Source organism: Littorina saxatilis, linkage group LG13, assembly GCF_037325665.1.
Source record: "Littorina saxatilis isolate snail1 linkage group LG13, US_GU_Lsax_2.0, whole genome shotgun sequence".
Classification (NCBI taxonomy): Eukaryota; Metazoa; Mollusca; class Gastropoda; order Littorinimorpha; family Littorinidae; genus Littorina; species Littorina saxatilis.
The window spans coordinates 2,850,090-2,873,788 of NC_090257.1; the positions used below are offsets into that span (position 1 = coordinate 2,850,090).

Here is a 23,699-nt window from a genome sequence, read left to right on the forward strand (position 1 = left end):
TTTATAACCACAGCTCTGTATTCCACTGGCACTTTATAACCACAGCTCTGTGTTCCACTGGCACTTTATAACCACGGCTCTGTATTGCACTGGCACTTTATAACCACAGCTCTGTATTCCACTGGCACTTTATAACCACAGCTCTGTATTCCACTGGCACTTTATAACCACGGCTCTGTATTGCACTGGCACTTTATAACCACGGCTCTGTATTGCACTGGCACTTTATAACCACACCTCTGTATTCCACTGGCACTTTATAACCACAGCTCTGTATTCCACTGGCACTTTATAACCACACCTCTGTATTGCACTGGCACTTTATAACCACAGCTCTGTATTGCACTGGCACTATATAACCACACCTCTGTATTCCACTTTATAACCACAGCTCTGTATTGCACTGGTACTTTATAACCACAACTCTGTATTCCACTTTATAACCACAGCTCTGTATTGCGCTGGCACTTTATAACCACAACTCTGTATTGCACTGGCACTTTATAACCACAGCTCTGTATTACACTGGCACTTTATAACCACAGCTCTGTATTCCACTGGCACTTTATAACCACAGCTCTGTATTCCACTGGCACTTTATAACCACAGCTCTGTATTGCACTGGCACTTTATAACCACGGCTCTGTATTGCACTGGCACTTTATAACCACAGCTCTGTATTCCACTGGCACTTTATAACCACAGCTCTGTATTACACTGGCACTTTATAACCACGGCTCTGTATTGCACTGGTACTTTATAACCACGGCTCTGTGTTGCACTGGTACTTTATAACTACGGCTCTGTATTACACTGGCACTTTATAACCACGGCTCTGTATTGCACTGACACTTTATAACCACGGCTCTGTGTTGCACTGGTACTTTATAACTACGGCTCTGTATTAAACTGGCACTTTATAACCACGGCTCTGTATTGCACTGGTACTTTATAAGCACGGCTCTGTGTTGCACTGGTACTTTATAACTACGGCTCTGTATTACACTGGCACTTTATAACCACGGCTCTGTATTGCACTGGCACTTTATAACCACGGCTCTGTGTTGCACTGGTACTTTATAACTACGGCTCTGTATTACACTGGCACTTTATAACCACGGCTCTGTATTACACTGACACTTTATAACCACGGCTCTGTATTGCACTGGTACTTTATAATCACGGCTCTGTATTACACTGGTACTTTATAACCACGGCTCTGTATTGCACTGGCACTTTATAACTACGGCTCTGTATTCCACTGACACTTTATAACCACGGCTCTGTATTACACTGGTACTTTATAACCACGGCTCTGTATTGCACTGGTACTTTATAACCACGGCTCTGTATTGCACTGACACTTTATAACTACGGCTCTGTATTCCACTGGCACTTTATAACCACGGCTCTGTATTACACAGGCACTTTATAACCACAGCTCTGTATTACACTGGCACTTTATAACCACGGCCCTGTATTACACTGGCACTTTATAACCACGGCTCTGTATTACACTGGCACTTTATAACCACGGCTCTGTATTACACTGACACTTTATAACTACGGCTCTGTATTCCACTGACACTTTATAACCACGGCTCTGTATTACACTGGTACTTTATAACCACGGCTCTGTATTGCACTGGTACTTTATAACCACGGCTCTGTATTGCACTGACACTTTATAACTACGGCTCTGTATTCCACTGGCACTTTATAACCACGGCTCTGTATTACACTGACACTTTATAACCACGGCTCTGTATTGCACTGACACTTTATAACCACGGCCCTGTATTGCACTGGTACTTTATAACCGCAGCTCTGAATTGTTCTGGCACTATAATTACAACGGACCTGTTTTGCTTCAGCTCTGTTTTTGTCTGCCTGTGTGTCGCTCTTGAACTATATAACTTATGACTCTGTGTTGCCTCAGCTCTGTATTGTTGCTCCGGTTATTTCGTACCTGTATGTATGTCGCTGTAGCTCTATTACTTTGAATCTATGTAGCCCAAATTCGTTTTGCTGCAATAAGGTGGGTTTTTTAGAAAATTTCCCTTGTGTGTGTGTGTGTGAGAGCTTGCATGCATATATGCATGAAAGTATGTGTGTCCGAGTTAGCCAGTGTGTGCGTGTGTGTGTGTGTGTGTGTGTGTGTGTGAATGTGTGTGTGTGTTCAAGCAAATGCACGGAAGTATGTGCGTCTGAGTTAGCCAGTGTGAATGTGTATGTGCATTAGTACATGCATTGACACACCAACACTCTCACTCCAACACACTTCTCTGCAAGTGATGATGAGTTTAAATGTCATAACAAGAGGACAACGTATACACTGTGTTTAACAATACTTTATTTTCCTTATTTCCAGAAATGCATTAAAAGTTGAAAATGTTACTAAGAATGGAAAAAATGTCCCCAATGATTTGTTACACAAGAAAGAGAGAGAGAGAGAGAGAGAGAGAGAGAGAGAGAGAGAGAGAGAGAGAGAGAGAGAGAGAGAGAGAGAGATGTCTGCACAGGTTAACATCTTTATCTCATACATTACATGCACCATAAGGAAATTTGTAATCAAACAGTGAAATACCCAAGACCCCTTTTTCGTGATTTCATTCTTCATTACAACTTGAAGCCACTGAAAACAAATAAAACGGAATGGTTTCTTTTACATATATACTTGCCTGAGCGTACACACACACACACACACACACACACACACACATGCAATCACACACACTCTCTCTCTCTCTCAAAAATTACTACTCAGTGTATAAAAAAAACCGAACAATGTCATAAACTTGCATGAAATTTCAATTATTTATTTATTAAGGAGAATTCTATTGCGCATAACTAAAAGCACTATGCAATTATCCCAGTGATTCTTCTGAACACTCTGTTTCTCTACCCCTCCCCCCCCCCCCCCCCTAAAAAAAACCCAACAACAACACCAAAAACAGCTGCAAGCAAGTCAATGGGTGTCCACATTAGTATTAGGCCAACAACAAAAAACAGTAACATAGGCCCAAAAAATAGGGTCGGTAGGTCGGGATTTTTTTATTTTTTTCCCCCCAAAAAACCCATATTTTTACGTTATTTTGCCAAAAAAAAACAAGATTTTTTTTTTTTCCCCCAAATGCCAAAAAAAAGTCTAGGGTCGCGCGGAAAAACTAGGGTCGGTCGGGTTACCGTAAACAGACCTTTTTTTTTTTTGCCTTATCAATAGAAATGGACACGATTCCATTCAATTTTCTTCCCTCTCAAATAAAACGTTTACTTTGACCCCACTGTTTTTTTCTGTGTTGTAAATACGCTGATATTCGGTTCATTTTGCTGTAATGTAATCAATGGTAAACAATAAAAATCAAAGATGGAATACACACTTTTAAGCATGATCACAACTAAACAAAATCCCTTGGTATGAATTTTTATGGCAATTTGAATTTGAAATCAAAGCATGACAGACTATTAGCATGGGTGGGATTCTTCCGGTATATTCCAGAAATCCGGATTCGTAATGTCTGTAGTGACGTTTTTGTGGTTGTTAATTATGCAAATCCTTCAGCGTCTGGGGGTCCCCAGATCACCCCTTAAACTTCTTCAGGATTCATGACGTTGTTCTTTCTTTCTTTATTTGGTGTTTAACGTCGTTTTCAACCACGAAGGTTATATCGTGACGAGGGAAAGGGGGAGATGGGATAGGGGAAAGGGGAGAGATGGGATAGAGCCACTTGTTAAGTGTTTCTTGTTCACAAAAGCACTAATCAAAAAATTGCTCCAGGGGCTTGCAACGTAGTACAATATATGACCTTACTGGGAGAATGCAAGTTTCCAGTACAAAGCCAAAGGACTAAAGATTTCTTACATACTGCTTGACTAAAATCTTTACAAACATTGACTATATTCTTAACAAGGGTTAAAGGAGAAACAGAATCCGTTAGTCGCCTCATACGACATGCGGGGTGCAGAGAAATAAGGATGTGGAAAAGAAGACTTTTGGTAAGTGAAATAAAGGTGATGGATCCAGTCAGGTAGAAATAAGACAACAAGATGACATTGTTCAGTCCCACCCATGTAATAGCTCATGCTAGTGACCAGGAAAATGAATGGTAAATGTTCAGTAATTAATGAGTCCCAGGCACTAACACGTGCACACACAAACAAAAAAGAAAATAACTTTTTTCTGTACAAAAACACTGTTCACACTAAAGTAGTTTATAAATTAATATCTGATACACTTCAAACTAAATTCAAAACTAAAATTTCCATAACATATCACAAGATTACATTTTGATTATGGCAATCAAACAGCACTACAACTACAAGTAATAACATATTTTCCTGGCTGATATTAAATCAATTCCATGTCACTCCTCGTCACACTTACACACATCTATTTTCATGGATAAAATCACTACAACAAGCTTTCACAAGCTCACTAGAACTGCACTGTACACGAATGCTGACATAAAATGCTCTATATTACAAACGCCAAAAGGACAAATCACTTATCACAAGAAGGTATATTATCATTAAGATTAAGCACATTTGTGTATAATGAGCCACACAAAAAAAGCAAAACATCTTGCACATCATGACTTTCTTTCTTTATTTATTTATTTGGTGTTTAACGTCGTTTTTAACCGTTCAAGGTTATATCGCGACGGGGAAAGAGGGGGATGGGATAGAGCCACTTGTCAATTGTTTCTTGTTCACAAAAGCACTAATCAAAAAATTGCTCCAGGGGCTTGCAACGTAGTACAATATATTACCTTACTGGGAGAATGCAAGTTTCCAGAACAAAGGACTTAACATTTCTTACATACTGCTTGACTAAAATCTTTACAAAAATTGACTATATTCTATACAAGAAACACTTAACAAGGGTAAAAGGAGAAACAGAATCCGTTAGTCGCCTCTTACGACATGCTGGGGAGCATCGGGTAAATTCTTCCCCCTAACCCGCGGGGGGTAAAGGACAAATCACTTATCACAAGAAGGTATTATTATCATTAAGATTAAGCACATTTGTGTATAATGAGCCACACAAAAAAAGCAAAACATCTTGCGCATCATGACTAAGAATACACATAAAAGTCAAATTATGCCAGAATAAATATGGTTCTAAAATGTGGGTAGACACAATGAGCAATGGAAAATGTTGAGGAAAAAAGTTCAAACAAATAATTAAAAACTTCATACACGTCCAGGATCACAATACTTTTCTGTGTCTCTCATCTGCTCAAACCCTGTGATACAAGTAATACAAATTGCTGTACATATGTGGGTCAAAATAAATACACAAGCTTATGTGTTATGCGAATAATTTCCAAAGCTTTTCTCAGTAAAACGAGAAAAAGGATTCACATGATCGACAACTGTAAGTACTATAGTATGTGGCCAGCCATGTAAAAAACCCATCAATAAAACGACAACCACACCATGACTACATTAAGTGGAACTAGAAGTAATTAAATCAAGGCAGATACATGTACTATAATCTTACAACACCAAAATCATTGACAGGTACACTGGCACAACAATATCAAAAATATTTTCATTTCTCCTGGCATTTTATTTTGCATTACTTTCAGTTTGCAAAGAAAAGCAACCTTGTAGAGATAAAACATTGAATCATTTGAATTATGCTCATAAAATGTTAAGTAGTTTTGATTTTGCTTGTCACTTTCTGTTGCATTTTAAAACTTTGTTGCTCTTGCGCCAAAAAAGTATAATATGGATTCTACATCAAGAGTACATGAACTTAACAAAGCTCTGTACAAACCCTGCAACACTCATAAGAGAAAATGTACACAATGTTTTCACTTTCAACAAATTTTGTTTTTAACACGGATACTACTGTCAATAATCAAATTTTATAGTTGAGCACAACTTGTCATCTTTTTTATACTGTAGAGTGTGTAAGTAAGGCAGTCATAATATCAGAATCAAATACATATTGAAAGGTGAGTAATATCTGAAACGGAGAATAAAAATGCTGACTTGGACGGAGTGAAAACTTACAATAAGTTGCTTGCGTCAAATATGACCACACTACAAGAAACGGTGACCAGACAAAAAAGAAAGCACAGAAGATGCAAATTGTAACAGTTTGCAAAACTTAAGGAAACAATCTCTTTGCACAGAACATTTACAGTGCAAAACTATATGCCAAAACGGCACGGAGGGACGGTCGGCATTGTTTTGATATGTGAATAACAGGCTAGCTCTAAATCACAACTCACAAGGCACAGACAATACAATATCAAATAACACAATGGACAAAAATGGACTGAAAATACACCAGGTACGATGATGCAAAATGCACAAAAATGTCTTATTAGTACAATGAGCACATCATACCTTGAAGGAGACAAAAATAAATTATTATGACTATTATATGTGGACAATAGCATTTCTGAGACCAGTTTTAACAATGCAATACATGTAGAATCTTTCCTTCAACATCAAATCTTTTCACTTACTGCTCTACTGAACATATCATTAAATTCCAAGGATAACTTAAATTCAACAGTATGATTCAAATGTTATGCCTGAAATAGTCATCAGAATTTTGCTCTTCTAAACGTATAGTATCATTAAATTTCAAGGATTACTTAATCAGTGTGATCAAATTTTATGCCTGAAATACTCATCAGAATTCTTCACTTAATAAACTTCTAAATGTACAATATCATTACATTCCAAGGATTACTTAATTTCAACAGTGTGAATGAAAATGTTATGCCTGAAATAGTCATCAGAATTCTGCTTCAGTTGCAGCAACGTATCTCCTCACTGAAATGCTTAAAAACAGTTGGTTCAAATGTAAGAAACGCATCTTCAAAAAAAATTGGCATTCTTCTGATTCAAAGAGGAGTGAAAAAGGACGGTATTGGTGTAAAACACGTCAGACACAGGATGAACTAAAAAGTCAGTGACTTACAAGACAATAGCAAGGCATTCAAAAACAATGTTGAAACATCCGATATGTGATGCGTGGCAAGCTAATCTTGTTGACATAAAAAAATACAGAAATAAAATCAGACTCAATGACCAGCATTATGTGAGTAACAAAACAAAGTGTATGAGCATCTCGTGGAATTGTAAGCTGGGCGATATCACCCACGGATTAGAACCTACTCCCATGGCAGTTCCCAGAGAATTAATCTAGGATATATTATTGGAGGATTAGAATCTGTGCCAGTGTTCCAAGAACATATTATTTACTTGGAGAAAATCATGCATGACTCAAAGTTGACTTGGAACACAGAAACTGATGCATTGGACAAATTAATGACTGATATTTTGGGTATTCTTGGACTATGTTTCTGCTTGGAATTCAGACATTATTGATATGTTTCTGAGTGGATTTTACACATTCTTGGTATGTTTCTGAGTGGATTTTACACATTCTTGGTATGTTTCTGAGTGGATTTTACACATTCTTGGTATGTTGCTGACTGGAGTGGATTTTACACATTCTTGGTATGTTTCTGAGTGGATTTTACACATTCTTGGTATGTTTCTGAGTGGATTTTACACATTCTAGGTATGTTGCTGACTGGATTTCAGACATTATTGGTTGCATTTTTAAGAGGATTTCAAATATTCTTAGTATGTGTCTGTCTGGATTTCAGGTATTAGTCCTTGGTATGTTTCTAAAAACAAAATGTTGTAGAGTTCAACAAAAGTCGAACTGGCCTCATTAACTGACCCACAAGATATCAGTTGCAAAAAAGTATACACACTCAATACAGTCAATAACACTGCCAAAACAATAGTCAAATGTGGCTTATGAATCTGTCACAATGATCAGGCATTATTCTGTGGTACAAATAGTTGTATGCAAGACATTGACACAATGAGATGTTAATATTTCTATACAGAGCTGCATGAAACCTGATGACATCATCTAGCATGGTGAAGATTCACCAATGCTGACTTGTTATATCATTTTTGATTATGCATCTTGAAGACTTTTAACCCACTCAAGACCAAAGTTTGTAGTCGTAGGTGAACACAACAAAAGTAGGAATAAACTGTTAATGCCACAAAAAGTGACAGTGCACATTTGGGTATTTATTGATCTTAAAATTAGCAGGATATGATACAACAGGTGTTAATAATTTTGCTGACTGATATAATCATACTAATGCAAATCTCACAAGTCATCCAGCACAATTTGAATATTGTCAAAACTAACCTTTTCATTCACATGTCAGGCTTTCATTTACATTTGAATATCTTAAAAAACAAACATGAAATTACTCAATTCTCTCAGATGCCCTTTTAAGTATCAACAATCATATCAACAGGCATTAACTCATTACAACTTCAGATACCATTATCAATCACATCATCATGTTAAGTCCCTACCTATCATCACATGTACAATTATGCAGTCTCTCTCATGTAAAGGCACAAACCATATGAATCTGTGAATGCATCTCACCAGAACCAATCAACAACAAACAAAAATCAAAACCTACACCATCATCAGTCACCCCATCAGATTCTGTCAGCATTCTCCATCTTCCTCAAATGTTGTCGACATTCATGTCAACTGACTCCGACAACAGGTCCCCCATCTAGACACACTGTGACCATCAGATTCTGTCAGGGTGGCCGAGTGGTAACGCACTTGCGCTCGGAAGCGAGAGGTTGCGAGTTCGACCCTGGGTCAGGGCGTTAGCAATTTTCTCCCCCCTTTCCTAACCTAGGTGGTGGGTTCAAGTGCTAGTCTTTCGGATGAGACGAAAAACCGAGGTCCCTTCGTGTACACTACATTGGGGTGTGCACGTTAAAGATCCCACGATTGACAAAAGGGTCTCTCCTGGCAAAATTGTATAGGCATAGATAAAAAAAATGTCCACCAAAATACCCGTGTGACTTGGAATAATAGGCCGTGAAAAGTAGGATATGCGCCGAAATGGCTGCGATCTGCTGGTCGATGTGAATGTGTGATGTATTGTGTAAAAAATTCCATCTCACACGGCATAAATAGATCCCTGCGCCTTGAGTCCGAGTCTGGAGATACGCGCGCGATATAAGACTTCATATAATAATGTCAGCATTCTCCATCTTCCTCAAATGTTGTCGACATTCATGTCAACTGACCCCGTCAACAGCTCCATCATCAAGATACACACCATCAAATACTTTCAGCATTTTCCATCTCCTCAGATGTTGTCGACATTCATGTCTTCGTCAGAACTGAGGTCGGTGACGCTGACGAATGAACTCCGTGAAGTGGACCGCTTGGCGTCCGGCTTAGCTGAACTAGCGCCTGAAACATAGAGAGAATTTGAATAAATGCAGGAACATCTGATACACAAAGGGAAGTAAGCGGTCTAAATGCATACGACATGTGTGATAGAGTAAATGAGAGTTATTCGGAACCAGTCTTCTGGCACCTGAGAGAATAACAAGCATTGAAATGAATAAGCGACTTTCATCCTCATAAAAAGCTGAATGCAGGAACAGGAACAAATTAGTCTAAAGATGGAGTCTTCTAACTACAGTGGTACCGGCAATGACAGACAACCCTTGGGACCGGCCAAAAGTGTCCTTACATTACAGGTGGCCTGTCATGACAGGTATACTTGGTCAAGATACAGCAAAAGACTAAGAGACAACCGAAGGTTTTGTTTATTGTGAGGTGTCCTCTATTCAGAAAGGTCTTAAACCGCAGGTACCACAGTATAAACAGGCTTACCCTACAAACGTCTTTTGTTTTCTGATCAGAGGGAGCTTTTTTATATAAAGAATGGCATGAGCATAGCACAGTCACTGCACTAATGTTTACATTAGTTTCTGTGAATCTGTATTAAGTTATTTTCAAGAGTGAAAAATACACAGCCCTTTCCTGGGATGAAGTCTCATTTGAATATCTGAACAAATTTGTGATAAACATCAACCTGCCTGGCAGTAATTTCACTCTTGGTATTTCATCCATTACTTGCGCCTGTACTAAAACTACTGAAATGCTAAAACATTCTACATTACTGCATCATGAGGGCAAGACAACAACAACAACAACAACCAACAACAACCAACAACAACAACCAACAACAAACAACAGCAACCAACAACAACAACCAACAACAACAACAAGCAACAACAACAAGCAACAACAACAACAACAACAACAACAAACAACAACAACAACAACAACAACAAACAACAACCAACAACAACCAACAACAACAACCAACAACAACAACAACAACAACAATCAACAACAATCAACAACCAACAACAACCAACAACAACAATAAACAACAACAAACAACAACAACAACGTGTGGGAGACAACTAAGTACTGTATGTTAGTCATATGAAAAAGACGAAAGCAGAACCACACAATACTTAACATGTAAAAAGGTAACAGAAATCCAAACTATACTCTATATATATATATAAAAACATGAATACTCTACAAAAATAAACCTTGTTGGCTATCGGTAAGCAAAACGCATGAGTTCTGAAGTGGAGTTACACACTCTCTGCACAGTCTCAAGATAGATGTGCACAGAATTAAACAAAAACTTAAAGCCCACAGTTAAAACAGACACACAGAAAGCATAACTACTCATACCTATTACACAGTAAAACAGATCAGTCAGAAAAAATAAAAAGAATAAAATCAAATGTGTTGAAACACTTCTAAACAAGAAGGGCAAAGCCCATACGACTCACATGCTTGACCTTTACATGACCTTGACCTTCAGCTAAACCTAGCAATGACATCATACACTAAGAACTGCTTTACACATTTTTCCTACCAAAATACATGTGACCTTGACCCAAGGTCAAGGTCATCCAAGGTCATGCAACACAAAGCTGTTAATTCAAGACATAGGAAGTACAATGGTGCTTATTGGCTCTTTCTACCATGAGATATGTGTGGTGAGATATGTGCGCGTTATAAATATTCGTATTATTATTATTATTATTATTATATGGTCACTTTTAGTGGTTCACTACCTTATTTTGGTCACATTTCATAAGGGTCAAAGTGACCTTGACCTTGATCATATGTGACCAAATGTGTCTCATGATGAAAGCATAACATGTGCCCCACATAATTTTTAAGTTTGAAACAGTTATCTTCCATAGTTCAGGGTCAAGGTCACTTCAAAATATGTATACAATCCAACTTTGAAGAGCTCCTGTGACCTTGACCTTGAAGCAAGGTAAACCAAACTGGTATCAAAAGATGGGGCTTACTTTGCCCTATATATCATATATAGGTGAGGTATTAAATCTCAAAAACTTCAGAGAAATGGGAAAAATGGGAAAAATAGCTGTTTTTTAGACAGCATTTATGGCCCCTGCGACCTTGACCTTGAAGCAAGGTCAAGATGCTATGTATGTTTTTTGGGGCCTTGTCATCATACACCATCTTGCCAAATTTGGTACTGATAGAATGAATAGTGTCCAAGAAATATCCAACGGGTAGCTCAGGTGGTAGAGCACTGGACTTGTGATCGAGAGGTCGCTGGTTCAAATCCGGGCCGGGACGGACACGGGTCAACTTTATGTGCAGACCCAGAGACGGTATCCATCTCCCACCCCCGTGTCACCACAATGGCACGTTAAAGATCTTGGTCATTCTACCATAAGTGCAGATGGCTGATACCACCTAAACACGCAAACATCAAAAAGCCGTGAGGGCGTAAAACTCGAATCGTATAAACCAATTCATGTCCAATATAGGCAATTAAGACCTGACGGACAATAAGCCCCTTAAAATTTACTCTTTTTTTTTTTCCAATGTTAAAGTTTTCCGGACGGACGCCGGGACGGACGCCGGGACGGACGCCGGGACGGACGACTTGGGTGAGTACATAGACTCACTTTTGCTTCGCATGTGAGTAAAAAAAACCACTGCTTTTATTAAACAGAACATCACTTAATTTTTTTTAAAGTCTGCTACACAATCATTAAAGAAACCTTTCACTTTCAAAGTACACCTAGCTGCCTTAAAATTAGGATAATTAACAATCTTTAAAAGACAGAGCACAGCACCCAAACATTATCTGATACTGCCACACCATGCTAGTTGTACTTCGGTTCAAAAGTTACGCCAACCAAAGCAGTAGCACAGCATACAAAACAGATTATGTTAAGCCAATCGCATGGACCAATGGAGCCTCCTTTTGCATACCCTTAGAGGATCCTCCCCATTGGCTGGTTCCGTAAGTGTTGGAGGACAAATCGGTGCTCGCTCGCGTACTCTTTCCTCCTCCCCTGCTTGTGAATAAACGGTTCCGTTAAAGATACATACCTTCCAGTGTTAACCATCATATCAACCATCACAGATCAATCCAGGCTTTTGCATGCAAACAGAATTTTGATTGAACACAAACAAAACAATCTGTGCAAGCAACTTCTTCATTCAAGAGAATGCTTCATTCAATGTCTTTTGCTGTTTTCATCTGCTCAACTTTGGTACTGCATGGCCTTAATCTTCATGGGGTTTTCCTCAAGTTAAACAGAAAAATTTAAAAGCTGCAACGACAAAGAAAAAATTCACTGCTTTTTTAAATAGCGTTGTCGGCAATCAAAATTATTTGGTCTTTTTTACCCAGGGATATTACAGTACTAGTACTTTTCAGGGCTTATAGAAAGACTCATGACTATATAATTACAAAACAAGAGCAGACTACAAGTACAAAATACACATACACACACATACATACATGTATACATATAACTACAAAGTATACTTTCTAGATCATTTTAGGGAAGAAACTGAGACATACGTTATCCATGAAAGAGAAAATTAGTAAAACGAAAATAAATACAACTCCAAAGCGGTTAGAATATGGAACAAAGTATGCACGTAGGGAAACACTGCACTCAAAAATCAGGACAATCGATTTTGGGGAGATAAAATTATTTGGAAGAAAAAAAAAGAACACAGAGTTAAGGATTGTGTCCAAAATATTATAAACACAACAGAAAGACACAGGGAACAGGTTATCAACAACAAAAAAAGGCCCAACATTTTTTCTTTTTCGTTGTTCTACAGCATAGAAAACTTACCCCACTTCTTTGCTGCTAATTTAGTGAGGTACACACACTACCATGCACTTGTTATTCTGATTCCACAAACACTATTGTCAGTTTGCGTGTAATGTATGAATCACAACAAATCACGAAACTCGGGTTTGTAAGAATAGACGAATTCCATAATATCTCCGTCGGGTTGTATGTGTTGTGGGAGAGTGACCTTTTCTTGCAAAACCTCTGCCCAACATTAGAGGGGCCAATCACGACCCGTCCCACACACTCTTCCAGAACCCATACAAACCCGAACGAGTTCTTTCCGAAAATCGTCTATTTCAAACAGGTGCAGAGGGGCATTTAGTTTTGTCTCAATCTGACCTTGGAGGCGGTCTTGCTGGCTGCTCTGTATCATCCCAGTCGCTTTCGTCATCAAAATCCTCCTGCAATCAAATCGGAATTTGCAATGTAAAATATTTTTGGTACAGTGGAACTCCCCTTTTAAGACCCCCTGTTTTAAGACTCCCTCCCTTTTAAGACCCTGTTTTCTCGGACATTTTGTTCAAAACCTCAGTAAATTTACCCCTGTTTTAAGACTCCCTCCTTTTTAAGACCTGATTTTGTCAGGTGATTTTTTTAGGTCTTAAAAGGGGCGTTTCACTGTACTGAGGAGAAGAGAAACCAAATATTCAAGAATATTAGTCTGAATTCAAAATGCAACATTTTTGTTGAGGAACGAGCAGAGGTGCAGAAAGTTCAATTGTTTAACCATGCCATTTATAACAATCACAATTCTTTATTTGTCCTATACATGAAATTAACATAAAGCTTTTATCACAGCAAACAAGAAATAATAAGTAAGATAATATTATGATAAGATATAGGTTTAAACTTAGTTATTATACCGAAAGGCATAAATTCCGCAAACTGAACTTTAAAAAATCAAAAAAAATCAACTCGGTGGTGAATGTTTTCAATGTTTGAATATTTTATTTATTGGCCATTTTAGTGTTTATAAACCTTCGCTTTATTGATTTTGAATAGAACATTATGAAATGACACTTTTTCAAAAAAAGTGACTGAGTCTAAGCGCAATGATTTCGGAAAACGTTCAGTGTTCATCACGTTCAATGCTTTGGCCAGCTCTAAGCATCCCAATCGCTTGCTGAGTCTCTCTCCTTCATCAAGACGTGGCATGATTGCGATATCTGATACAGCCAAACAGCCAGTTGCATTTCATAGGGCCATACACTATCTTTTTTACGTTATTGTCTCCCGTTCAGCCCATGGTCTTTATTAGCACAGTGAGCTGTGGCTGGATCAGCAATACTGCAAAGCGCACGCTGACAGCATGAAACATTTGCTCCGACACTCAAGATGTCAACTACAAATTACAGGTTCAATCTGATTTTCGTTTGAGAGCAAAATCGTTCAATGCACTATTTGCAGAATTTATGCCTTTCAGTATACATGTATAAGTATGTTATCACAATGAAGCCAAATACACACTATTCTCAAATTCTTAATTGTTCATTAGATCAAACGCTCTTTAGAAACATGTCATCAAATACCATTCTGTAAGTGTTCCACAGAGAAGAAAAAACTCAAACTTTGACATGATGATAAGTATTATTTTACGCCCTCACGGTAAAACCATTAGGGGCATGTTCCTGGCAGTCCGTCACAGTTTGAGGCAATGTACGTATTTAATGTATCCTCTGGATGAAAAAAAAGAAAGAAAATAAAAGAGCAATGGAGGCAGGAGATGACCACAGGGGGTGCGAGCTCAGACGTTAAAGCCTGTCTTTAATTGAGCACGAAGTCGACTTGGCGAAGCTACGCGAAGTCTTTATACCGAAAACCCGCAGCTACGGCAATGTACTTTGTACCCTACTTTGCTTCGCAAGTTTTAACATGCGAAGCTACGCCGAAGCTCTGCGACGAAGTTGTTCTTTTTGTCAGAAGAGTGCTTAAGGGTGAGGGGTTAGACAAAATGAAACAAACAAGAAACAAGGACTCACCAAATAAGCTTGATTTTTCTTTGATGCCGCGGATGACATTGTGTCCACCCCCCCAACTGGCTTTTTCTGTCCGCGACTCTGTCACCAGCACACACAATCAATCAGTTTCAATACATCAAATGATATATAGTGCAGGGATCGCGTTTACGCACGATTTTTGCGTATTTGACGCATTTTAAAAGTCGCTGACGCGTTTTTTTCGCCGCGCCGCGTAAGCCATACGCAAAAATATTGTAACTTTTTCTTGTCTTCACGCAGCGCTTTTGCTCTGACTTAATAATCACCCGATCCTGAAACTGACTATAGGGCTCGAGAAGTGACGACACACATGAAATCTGCGCGTCAAAACTAAAGTCCGTTTCTTTTTGCATCGAAGTATCGCAAACGAACGTAACGAGGGTATTACCAGATAATGTCTTGTCGGATAATGAAACAGACATTAGCTGCTCTCCCATCTCGCGCTTCCAAAAGGCGGAAAGTGTGTCTAGTCGTATTAGAGCGGGAAACAAACTCGCAAGGCCCGAAGGTTGGAGACAGCAGGGGTGTTATTCGACAGGCGTGCGCGGAGTTCGACAGGAAAACTCGCCGTATTTAGGTAAGGAGTGTCTTTAAGTCTTTCGTGCGTGTTTTGTTTGTGTCTGTACATGTTTTCGTAGTACGCAAAAATATTGGTCCGTGACGCGTTTTTTACGTTTCGTTGCGTATGACTTACGCGTTTTTTAAAAAGCTAGCGCGATCCCTGATAGTGTCCTGGCAAACATGTTCCATTAGCAAATGAACTACACACACACACACACACACACACACACACACACACACACACACACACACACACACACACACACTTGCTGATCAGTCTCCAAGTTCAAGCATTTTGTCCATACTGACGCTTCTGAAAAATCTGTATGATCACGTATTACAAAATAAGAAAAGTAAAAGGTACGTTTGTGGAACACTTAATCACAGACAATACGAAGCATTCACTAGTACATCTTTGTAGTGGATGGACATACAAATAATAACAAGAAAATCAGAAGAACTGAGCTCAGTAAGTAATTACGATAAAGCGTTGTGTTCAAGTCCCTTCTGGGAAAACTTACCCCCAACTGGTTTTCTATGCTGCGTGATAGTTGGGCCACGTTCTGCCCTCGAGGCTGTGGAGCTGTCGATGTGAGGCGTGACGCAGGGGACCGCGTTCTCACTGGCTGCGTGCGTGCTCGTACATCATCCTCCCTGTTTACGTAACGAGACAGAAATTATGTCCATGTGTGCTTAATGTCACTCAGTTAAAGATAATAAACTGAGGGAATACACAGAATCAATTTTATCATTCTTATGTTATTTATAGATGTGAATTTGATTTGAAGAAACCCAGAACACACATACACAGACATTTCAGGCTTTGAATGTTTCATAGGTAAAACTTAAGCCCATCTCCTCTTCCGTCCATCAGTCTGCTCTTGTTCAAGTCTCTCTGCCAATCTCTTCTTCCATCCCATAAGCATCAGTAGGTGTTTAAAAATGTTAATCATATATCCCACACATTTAACCCTAGGAACTCCCTTATTCCTCCAGAGCGCCCAATACCGCCCGCTCTAGCTCCCAAATGCAGATCCCAGAAACACCCGGTACAGACAATGATACCTATCACATACAGCTGTTTCCATTTCTACTGGCTTCCTGCAACGTTTGAAAAATTATAATTTCAGAAAACTCGCAGTAGTTACTTTGCTACATTTTTTTTTCCAGTTTGAAATTTGAAATTATTTTGCATGCAACGGGGGTAAATGGGTTCCTCGTTTAGAAATGCCGTCTTGCACAGTCACGCTCAAATCTCAAATGCATAGCCAAACTCACCCATCTGAACCGAGAATATCGCCGACATCATCATCTCCTCCGTGAAGTGGGCGTGACTGAATGACAATGGGTTTGGCCTGGTGACGAGGGGAGGGGCGGGGGGAGGGGGTGGGGCGCTGAGCTGAGCGGGGGCCGGACTGAATCAGTCGAGCGTTAGAAGGGGAAGGCGAGAACGGCTTGATACCAGAGATATCATCTTCTGAATCATCATCCGAATCCCACTGCGTGCTGGTCCATTCTGTTGTTGAGCTGAAAGAAAAACAAGAAATTCATGTGACATGCTGTAATTCCCTGTACACCTTTGCTTTTCATTTTCACACATTGACATACATGCAACTAGCAGCATGTTGGGTTTTTTTTTTTGGGGGGGGGGGGGGGGGAGATAGAGGTAAAGCTGCAGACTGAAGAATGAAGGTCTTTCTGCTGCTTTTTACTCAAGATCAACCACAGGGCGGGGATGTAGCTCAGTCGGTAGCGCGCTGGATTTGTATCCAGTTGGCCGCTGTCAGCGTGAGTTCGTCCCCACGTTCGGCGAGAGATTTATTTCTCAGAGTCAACTTTGTGTGCAGACTCTCCTCGGTGTCCGAACACCCCCCGTGTGTACACGCAAGCACAAGACCAAGTGCGCACGAAAAAGATCCTGTAATCCATGTCAGAGTTCGTTGGGTTATAGAAACACGAAAATAACCAGCATGCTTCCTCCGAAAACTGCGTATGACTGCCTAAATGGCGGGGTAAAAAACGGTCATACACGTAAAATTCCACTCGTGCAAAAAAAACACACGAGTGTACGTGGGAGTTTCAGCCCACGAACGCAGAAGAAGAAGAAGAAGATCAACCACAAAAGCAACAACAGTCAAATTTCTCACCAAGAATTGAGCAAGTCTTCAAAAGAACAACAGCAAAGTGTTGCATGTTTCCAGCATGATAGAGATTACAAGGTTGAGACTGGACAAATCATAGCACACCTTCCACCAACATATCTACCCTGAAATTTCACTTGTGTTTTGTGCTCAAGGGCAACATTCCACTCAGGTTTTCTCTCACAACCAAACAACAGAAACTGCTCACAAAAGTCATGCAAGGTTTCACATTGTAATATATACCCAGCACTGCCTTGTTTGTACACATTCATAATGAATGACCAATCAGTCTATTGGAACAAAAAACTATATAATCAATCCAGAACAAAGTCAATAACACTATACATCACTTGCCGTCATTCCGTATTTTCATCAAACCATCCTGAAGAAAGCAGTTTATCGCTGCCGAAATATTGATGAAGAACATACCAAACATGGTTTACTGTTGTGTCCTCTTTTTGTTCAAAGTCAATAAGCTCTAAATGCCATAAGGCAATAACTCGATAAAGCCCCGTCACACTGAGTGAATCTCCAATGGTTGCTCTTCTTTCAATATTTGATGTCATTTCCACCGGGACTATGCCTTGCTGTCATAAGACCATTTTGTATATGGTTTACAACCAGTTACTTCCCTTAATTACGTCCCTTGCATTATCTGCATTATCATTGCACTCACCCTGTAGACAGCGGTGTTCTACTGGTCCCGTTCCGAGGTTGTGCTTGCGGTTGTGACTTGGGTGTGGCTTGAACCCGAGGGCGCGGCGAAGGGGCGCTGGAAGAGCGTGGGGTATTGTTGGATGACCCTTGACCCCCTGTGCGACTGGCTGCACTGGCCGAGCGAGACTGGTGGGTCGGGGGAAGACGGGGACCTGAGGAGAAAAATTGTAGTCATGTGATAACGTATTATTGACATGAGTAATGTCTATGACCCCCTGTACTGGCCGAGCCAGAGGATCTGAGGAGAAAAATAGTAGTCTTGTGATAAGATATTCTTGACGTGAGTAATATTCCATTTTCAGACTGAATACTGATACATGGACATTCATTTACAGGCACACACACTCTGACACAAACTCTCTCTTTCTCTCTCATATACAGCATGAATTGATTTAATCAATTTTGTAATATAAAAACACAGTATAAACTAAAAAATATTGAAAAGACTAGAAAGCAAGAACTCCTGAGATTAAACCTATTTCCTTGACCAAAGCACACACACACACATTCATTCTCTTTAACTCTCTCTTCCCCCACTCCCCCCCCCCCACACACACACACCCTCATTCTCTATCTCCCCCCCCCCCCCCCCCCCCCATACACACACATGCAGACAAAACCTACTTTTTCCTGGGTGAGGGGAAGATCCTGTGCCAGGAGGTGGGTTGCGTGGAGATTGTTTCTTCTGGCGAAGAATCTTGACCGCACGGTCGTGGGCCTGCTTGTCAAAGTGATCTCTCAGTTCCATGAAGTTTGGATATCTCTGCAAAAAAAGGGAGTCAAATGTTGTTATAAACCATTTGGTAACTTTCTTTCTTTCTTTATTTGGTGTTTAACGTCGTTTTTAACCATTCAAGGTTATATCGCGACGGGGAAAGGGGGGAGATCGGATAGGGGAAAGGGGGGAGATGGGATAGAGCCACTTGTTAATTGTTTCTTGTTCACAAAAGCACTAATCAAAAAATTGCTCCAGGGGATTGCAACGTAGTACAATATATGACCTTATTGGGAGAATGCAAGTTTCCAGTACAAAGGACTTAACATTTCTTACATACTGCTTGACTAAAATCTTTACAAACATTGACTATATTCTATACAAGAAACACTTAACAAGGGTAAAAGGAGAAACAGAACCGTTAGTCGCCTCTTACGACATGTCATGTAGCATCGGGTAAATTCTTTCTCGTCCCAACCAATATGGGACTTCCCCTAACCCGCGGGGGGTATTTGGTAGCTGCCTCTGCTTCCTGATAATACTAAGGGTATGTTAGAGATGCATGCATGTGTCTCTGTGTGTGTTGCTAGCCTACATGCATATTCTTGAAACTACTCCTAAAGCTGTATGGAAGGTCAAACAATTTGTTCACGTGAATTTTAATTGCTCCCTCTGCCACAATGATAATACTCAATGCAGCCTTTTTGTGGAATTTTCAGCTACTTTTTCTTTGTCGTCTGAAACATTTGCTGTAATTCCCCCTCACTGCCTCCTAGTCCCACTGTAATCTGAATCCCCCCCCCCCCCCCCCCCCATAATTCTCCAGATTCCTATCCTCCACCCCCTCCCTGACCCACTCAACCATCTCCGTCACTCCATCATTCCATCCTCATTCCCTTTCAGGGCCCCTTCCCAACACTGAACACTCTGTACCTGCACATAGGACTGTCTCTGTGTTCGCTGCATGGCCAGCTTGTTCTGTAACACTTGGTCTGCGATGCCAGGGGCCCCGCGAGGGATGCCACACTTCTCCACTTTCTCTGCCAACAGCTCTGACAGCTGGTCGCGCATGAGGCCCAGCGTGGGGTTCAGTCGCAGTTGCTCCAGGAACTGTGAGGTGCGTAGGTTGAGACTGCCAGTGCCAGTAAATCTGCATAACATGTAATAAGGCAATGTATTACAGTGAAACCCCCCTTTTAAGACCCCCCGATTTAAGTCTTCCTCCTTTTTGGCTCACGTAAGTGTAGCCTATGCGATCGTAACTTTGTCTGTCTGTGCGTGCGTGCGTGTGTATGTCTGTGGTAGAAACTTTAACATTTGACTGAACACCGAAATACTCATTTCACCTGGTTATTATCCAAGCAACAGCTTCAAAATATTGAAGCAATGATCAACATTTCGTCGGCATGTATGTAGCTAAAGTGTGTATCCAAAGTGGGTTTTTTTTTTTGGGGGGGGGGGGGGGGGGGGTAAAAACAGGTGACTGGTTTGTGTCGTGTGTGGTATGTAGACCAGGTCAGGGGTCAAGGTTAGGTCAGATCGCGTGAAGGATTGTGGTATAGATACAGTTATCACCGAGCTGCAGTTCGCCGATTCAGAGAAGACGATTTCACATTGTTCGGTTTCGTAGCTCCAGAAAAATAGATAAAGAAGATACCAAAGGAGATTTCCTACAGGTTAATCTGCACAGCGTGTTTCCAGTGTCTGCGCGAGGAAGCGCTGTCGAAAGCGCAGTGTCGATCTGGCCATCTGGCAGTCGTGTCCCCGAAAGTAGGCTACAGACAGACAGATCTAGTGTCTCGCACTCTTGCACCGTGTCACCTATGCTTACTGTGTGTGTGTGTGTGTGTGTGTGTGTGTGTGTGTGTGTGTGTGTGTGTGTGTGTGTGTGTGTGTGTGTGTGTGTGTGTGTGTGTGTGTGTGTGTGACGGAGTGATTGAGTTTGTGTTACTGTTTGTCGATTTCTTACGTGAGCCTTGAAGGCTTCGCCTCTTGTTAAGACCTTGATTTGTCCGATTTTGTGTTGATAACCTGTGTAAATTGACCTCCCTTTCAAGACCTGATTTTCTCAGTATTTTGCGCGGGGAAGAACTATCATGTTACAATCAGCAGTGATCCTGTGCATGTGTCATTCTGTACGCAGGGAAGAACTATCATGTTACAATCAGCAGTGATCCTGTGCATGTGTCATTCTGTACGCAGGGAAGAACTATCATGTTACAATCAGCAGTGATCCTGTGTCATTCTGTACGCAGGGAAGAACTATCATGTTACAATCAGCAGTGATCCTGTGTCATTCTGTACGCAGGGAAGAACTATCATGTTACAATCAGCAGTGATCCTGTGTCATTCTGTACGCAGGGAAGAACTATCATGTTACAATCAGCAGTGATCCTGTGTCATTCTGTACGCAGGGAAGAACTATCATGTTACAATCAGCAGTGATCCTGTGTCATTCTGTACGCAGGGAAGAACTATCATGTTACAATCAGCAGTGATCCTGTGTCATTCTGTACGCAGGGAAGAACTATCATGTTACAATCAGCAGTGATCCTGTGTCATTCTCTACTTCCGTGGTCACCTCCTTACATAGCAGCCCTACACATCCATTAATAAGATGGGGGGGCTTAACGTCCTCACAGGAAGCTTACCTGTTAGACACATGTATGTGGTGATATGCTAGAGTACATCAATTCCACAGGAATGCTTCATTTTAAAACCTCCGAACTGAAGTATAGCTGACTATATGGAAGAGTGATTAGAATGGTCATACATAATCTTCCCATTGTGACAGAGTCTCTTCTCTGCACCAAGTGGCCCCAGCACAACAACAACAACAACAACAACAACAACAACAACAACAACAACAACAACAACAACAACAACAACAACAACAACAACAACAACAACAAACTGGCTTGCATGAAACTTTGAGACACACTCTGTTACACTTGCTTAACCCAATCAATTGTTCACAGTGATAGTGATAGTGAATTTTCAACATTTCCCAATAGGTACATAGTATGCAGAGTTTACCTACAGAGGCTATGTTGTGATTGTTAAAATGTTTAACCGGTGTGCTTGTTTCCTGATTTTCAAACCAAACGATGTTAAACTTGTCAATTGCAAATGGGCTGTGTTTAAAACTATCCCCAACTAAGTACTTACCCCATGGTACTCCCCATGGTGCTCGTGGCACGAGGCGTTCTCAGGCTGCTGGTTACTGAGCCCAGAGCTGAAAATGATTTTTTTTTTTAAATACAGTATAAAGCATATGAAAATGAAACTCAATTCATACAAACCAAACTAAAGGTACATTACTTCTTGTGTAAGAGATCGTGTTCACCACCACAATTCCGTTCTGGAATAAGAACATGTTTCAACTTAAACCTAATGCCCAAAATGAACAGCCTGTTTGCTTCCTGTGCAGAGTATGAATATTTTATTACATCTTCTTCTTCTTCTTCAGCGTTCCAGAATTTTCTGGTTACGTGTGAGCTCGTTTGCCCATTTGGGTTCCCCACACTATACTCTGAGAGCATAGTCAGCTTCACTCCGCTTTGGTTGAGTAGGCATGTTGGGTATTTTCGTGTTTTCATAACCCACCGAACTCTGACATGGATTACAGGATCTTTTCCGTGCGCACTTGGTCTTGTGCTTGCGTGTACACACGAAGGGGGTTAAGTCACTAGCAGGTCTGCACATAAGTTGACCTGGGAGATCGGAAAAATCTCCACTCTTAACCCACCAGGCGGCAGTGACCGGGATTTGAACTCACGACCTCCCGATTACGAGGAAGACGTCTTACCACCACGCCACTGAGCCCTTTTCAAGTGGAAGGATGATCTTATGCCATGAAAAATCCCAGGCAGTTCTGAGATGGTTCACATGACTGCTTATTTGGGAAGGAAAGTACCTTGTGATGTATGTCCGGACATCTAAGCATGCTCAAACACCAACATGTTGAAATATACAGTGGAACCCCCCTTTTAAGACCCCACATTTTAAGACTGCCTCCATTTTAAGACCGTGTTTTCTTAGACTTTCTGTTCATAACCTCTGTAAATTTACCTCCATTTCAAGACTCCCTCCTTTTTAAGACCTGATTTTCTCAGATTTGTGGAGGTCTTGAAGGGGAGGTTTCACTGTATCAACTTACCGTAACTTTCCTCTTCATCGCTGGGGTACATACTGATCCCTCTCTGCTTTGCTTCCATCTCCGCTGATTTCATCAACACCTCCATCTCCTGTAACAGAGACAACAGTTCACAGATGTGATGCAATTGTATTATCTTTTGGTCTTTTAAAGAATCTTGGTTGTGAGTTTCTCCTTCTTCTTCATCTTCGTTCATGGGCTGAAACTCCCACGTTCGCTCATGCTTTTGCACGAGTGGCTTTTCACGTGTATGACCGTTTTTATCCCGCCATTCAGGCAGCCATATGCTGCTTTCGGGGGAGAGTTTCCCCTCAAATTACATGCAGCCTCTCAAATAAACACTCCGGATTTCTCTTGTT

The 23,699-nt window shown here is 40.6% G+C and overlaps 1 protein-coding gene across 2 annotated transcripts in view; it reads right to left on the reverse strand.

Annotated features, from left to right (window-relative positions):
- Nucleotides 1-4,501: 4,501 nt before the first annotated feature.
- Nucleotides 4,502-23,699, reverse strand: part of LOC138946269 (cilium assembly protein DZIP1L-like) — a 36,336-nt gene continuing 17,138 nt past the window's right edge. Inside the window, exons 12-22 of one of the 2 annotated variants that reach the window (XM_070317809.1) lie at nt 23,344-23,431; nt 22,353-22,419; nt 20,118-20,334; nt 19,094-19,232; nt 18,429-18,621; nt 16,890-17,138; nt 16,133-16,265; nt 15,033-15,110; nt 13,393-13,454; nt 12,170-12,252; nt 4,502-9,286 (exon numbers count right to left, since the gene is read on the reverse strand). In XM_070317809.1, the coding sequence (XP_070173910.1) occupies nt 9,180-9,286; nt 12,170-12,252; nt 13,393-13,454; nt 15,033-15,110; nt 16,133-16,265; nt 16,890-17,138; nt 18,429-18,621; nt 19,094-19,232; nt 20,118-20,334; nt 22,353-22,419; nt 23,344-23,431 (1,416 nt within the window). In that variant the 3' untranslated portion in view covers nt 4,502-9,179. The remainder of the gene's footprint in view (nt 9,287-12,169; nt 12,253-13,392; nt 13,455-15,032; nt 15,111-16,132; nt 16,266-16,889; nt 17,139-18,428; nt 18,622-19,093; nt 19,233-20,117; nt 20,335-22,352; nt 22,420-23,343; nt 23,432-23,699) is intronic. The other variant, XM_070317810.1, reaches the window with a different exon arrangement.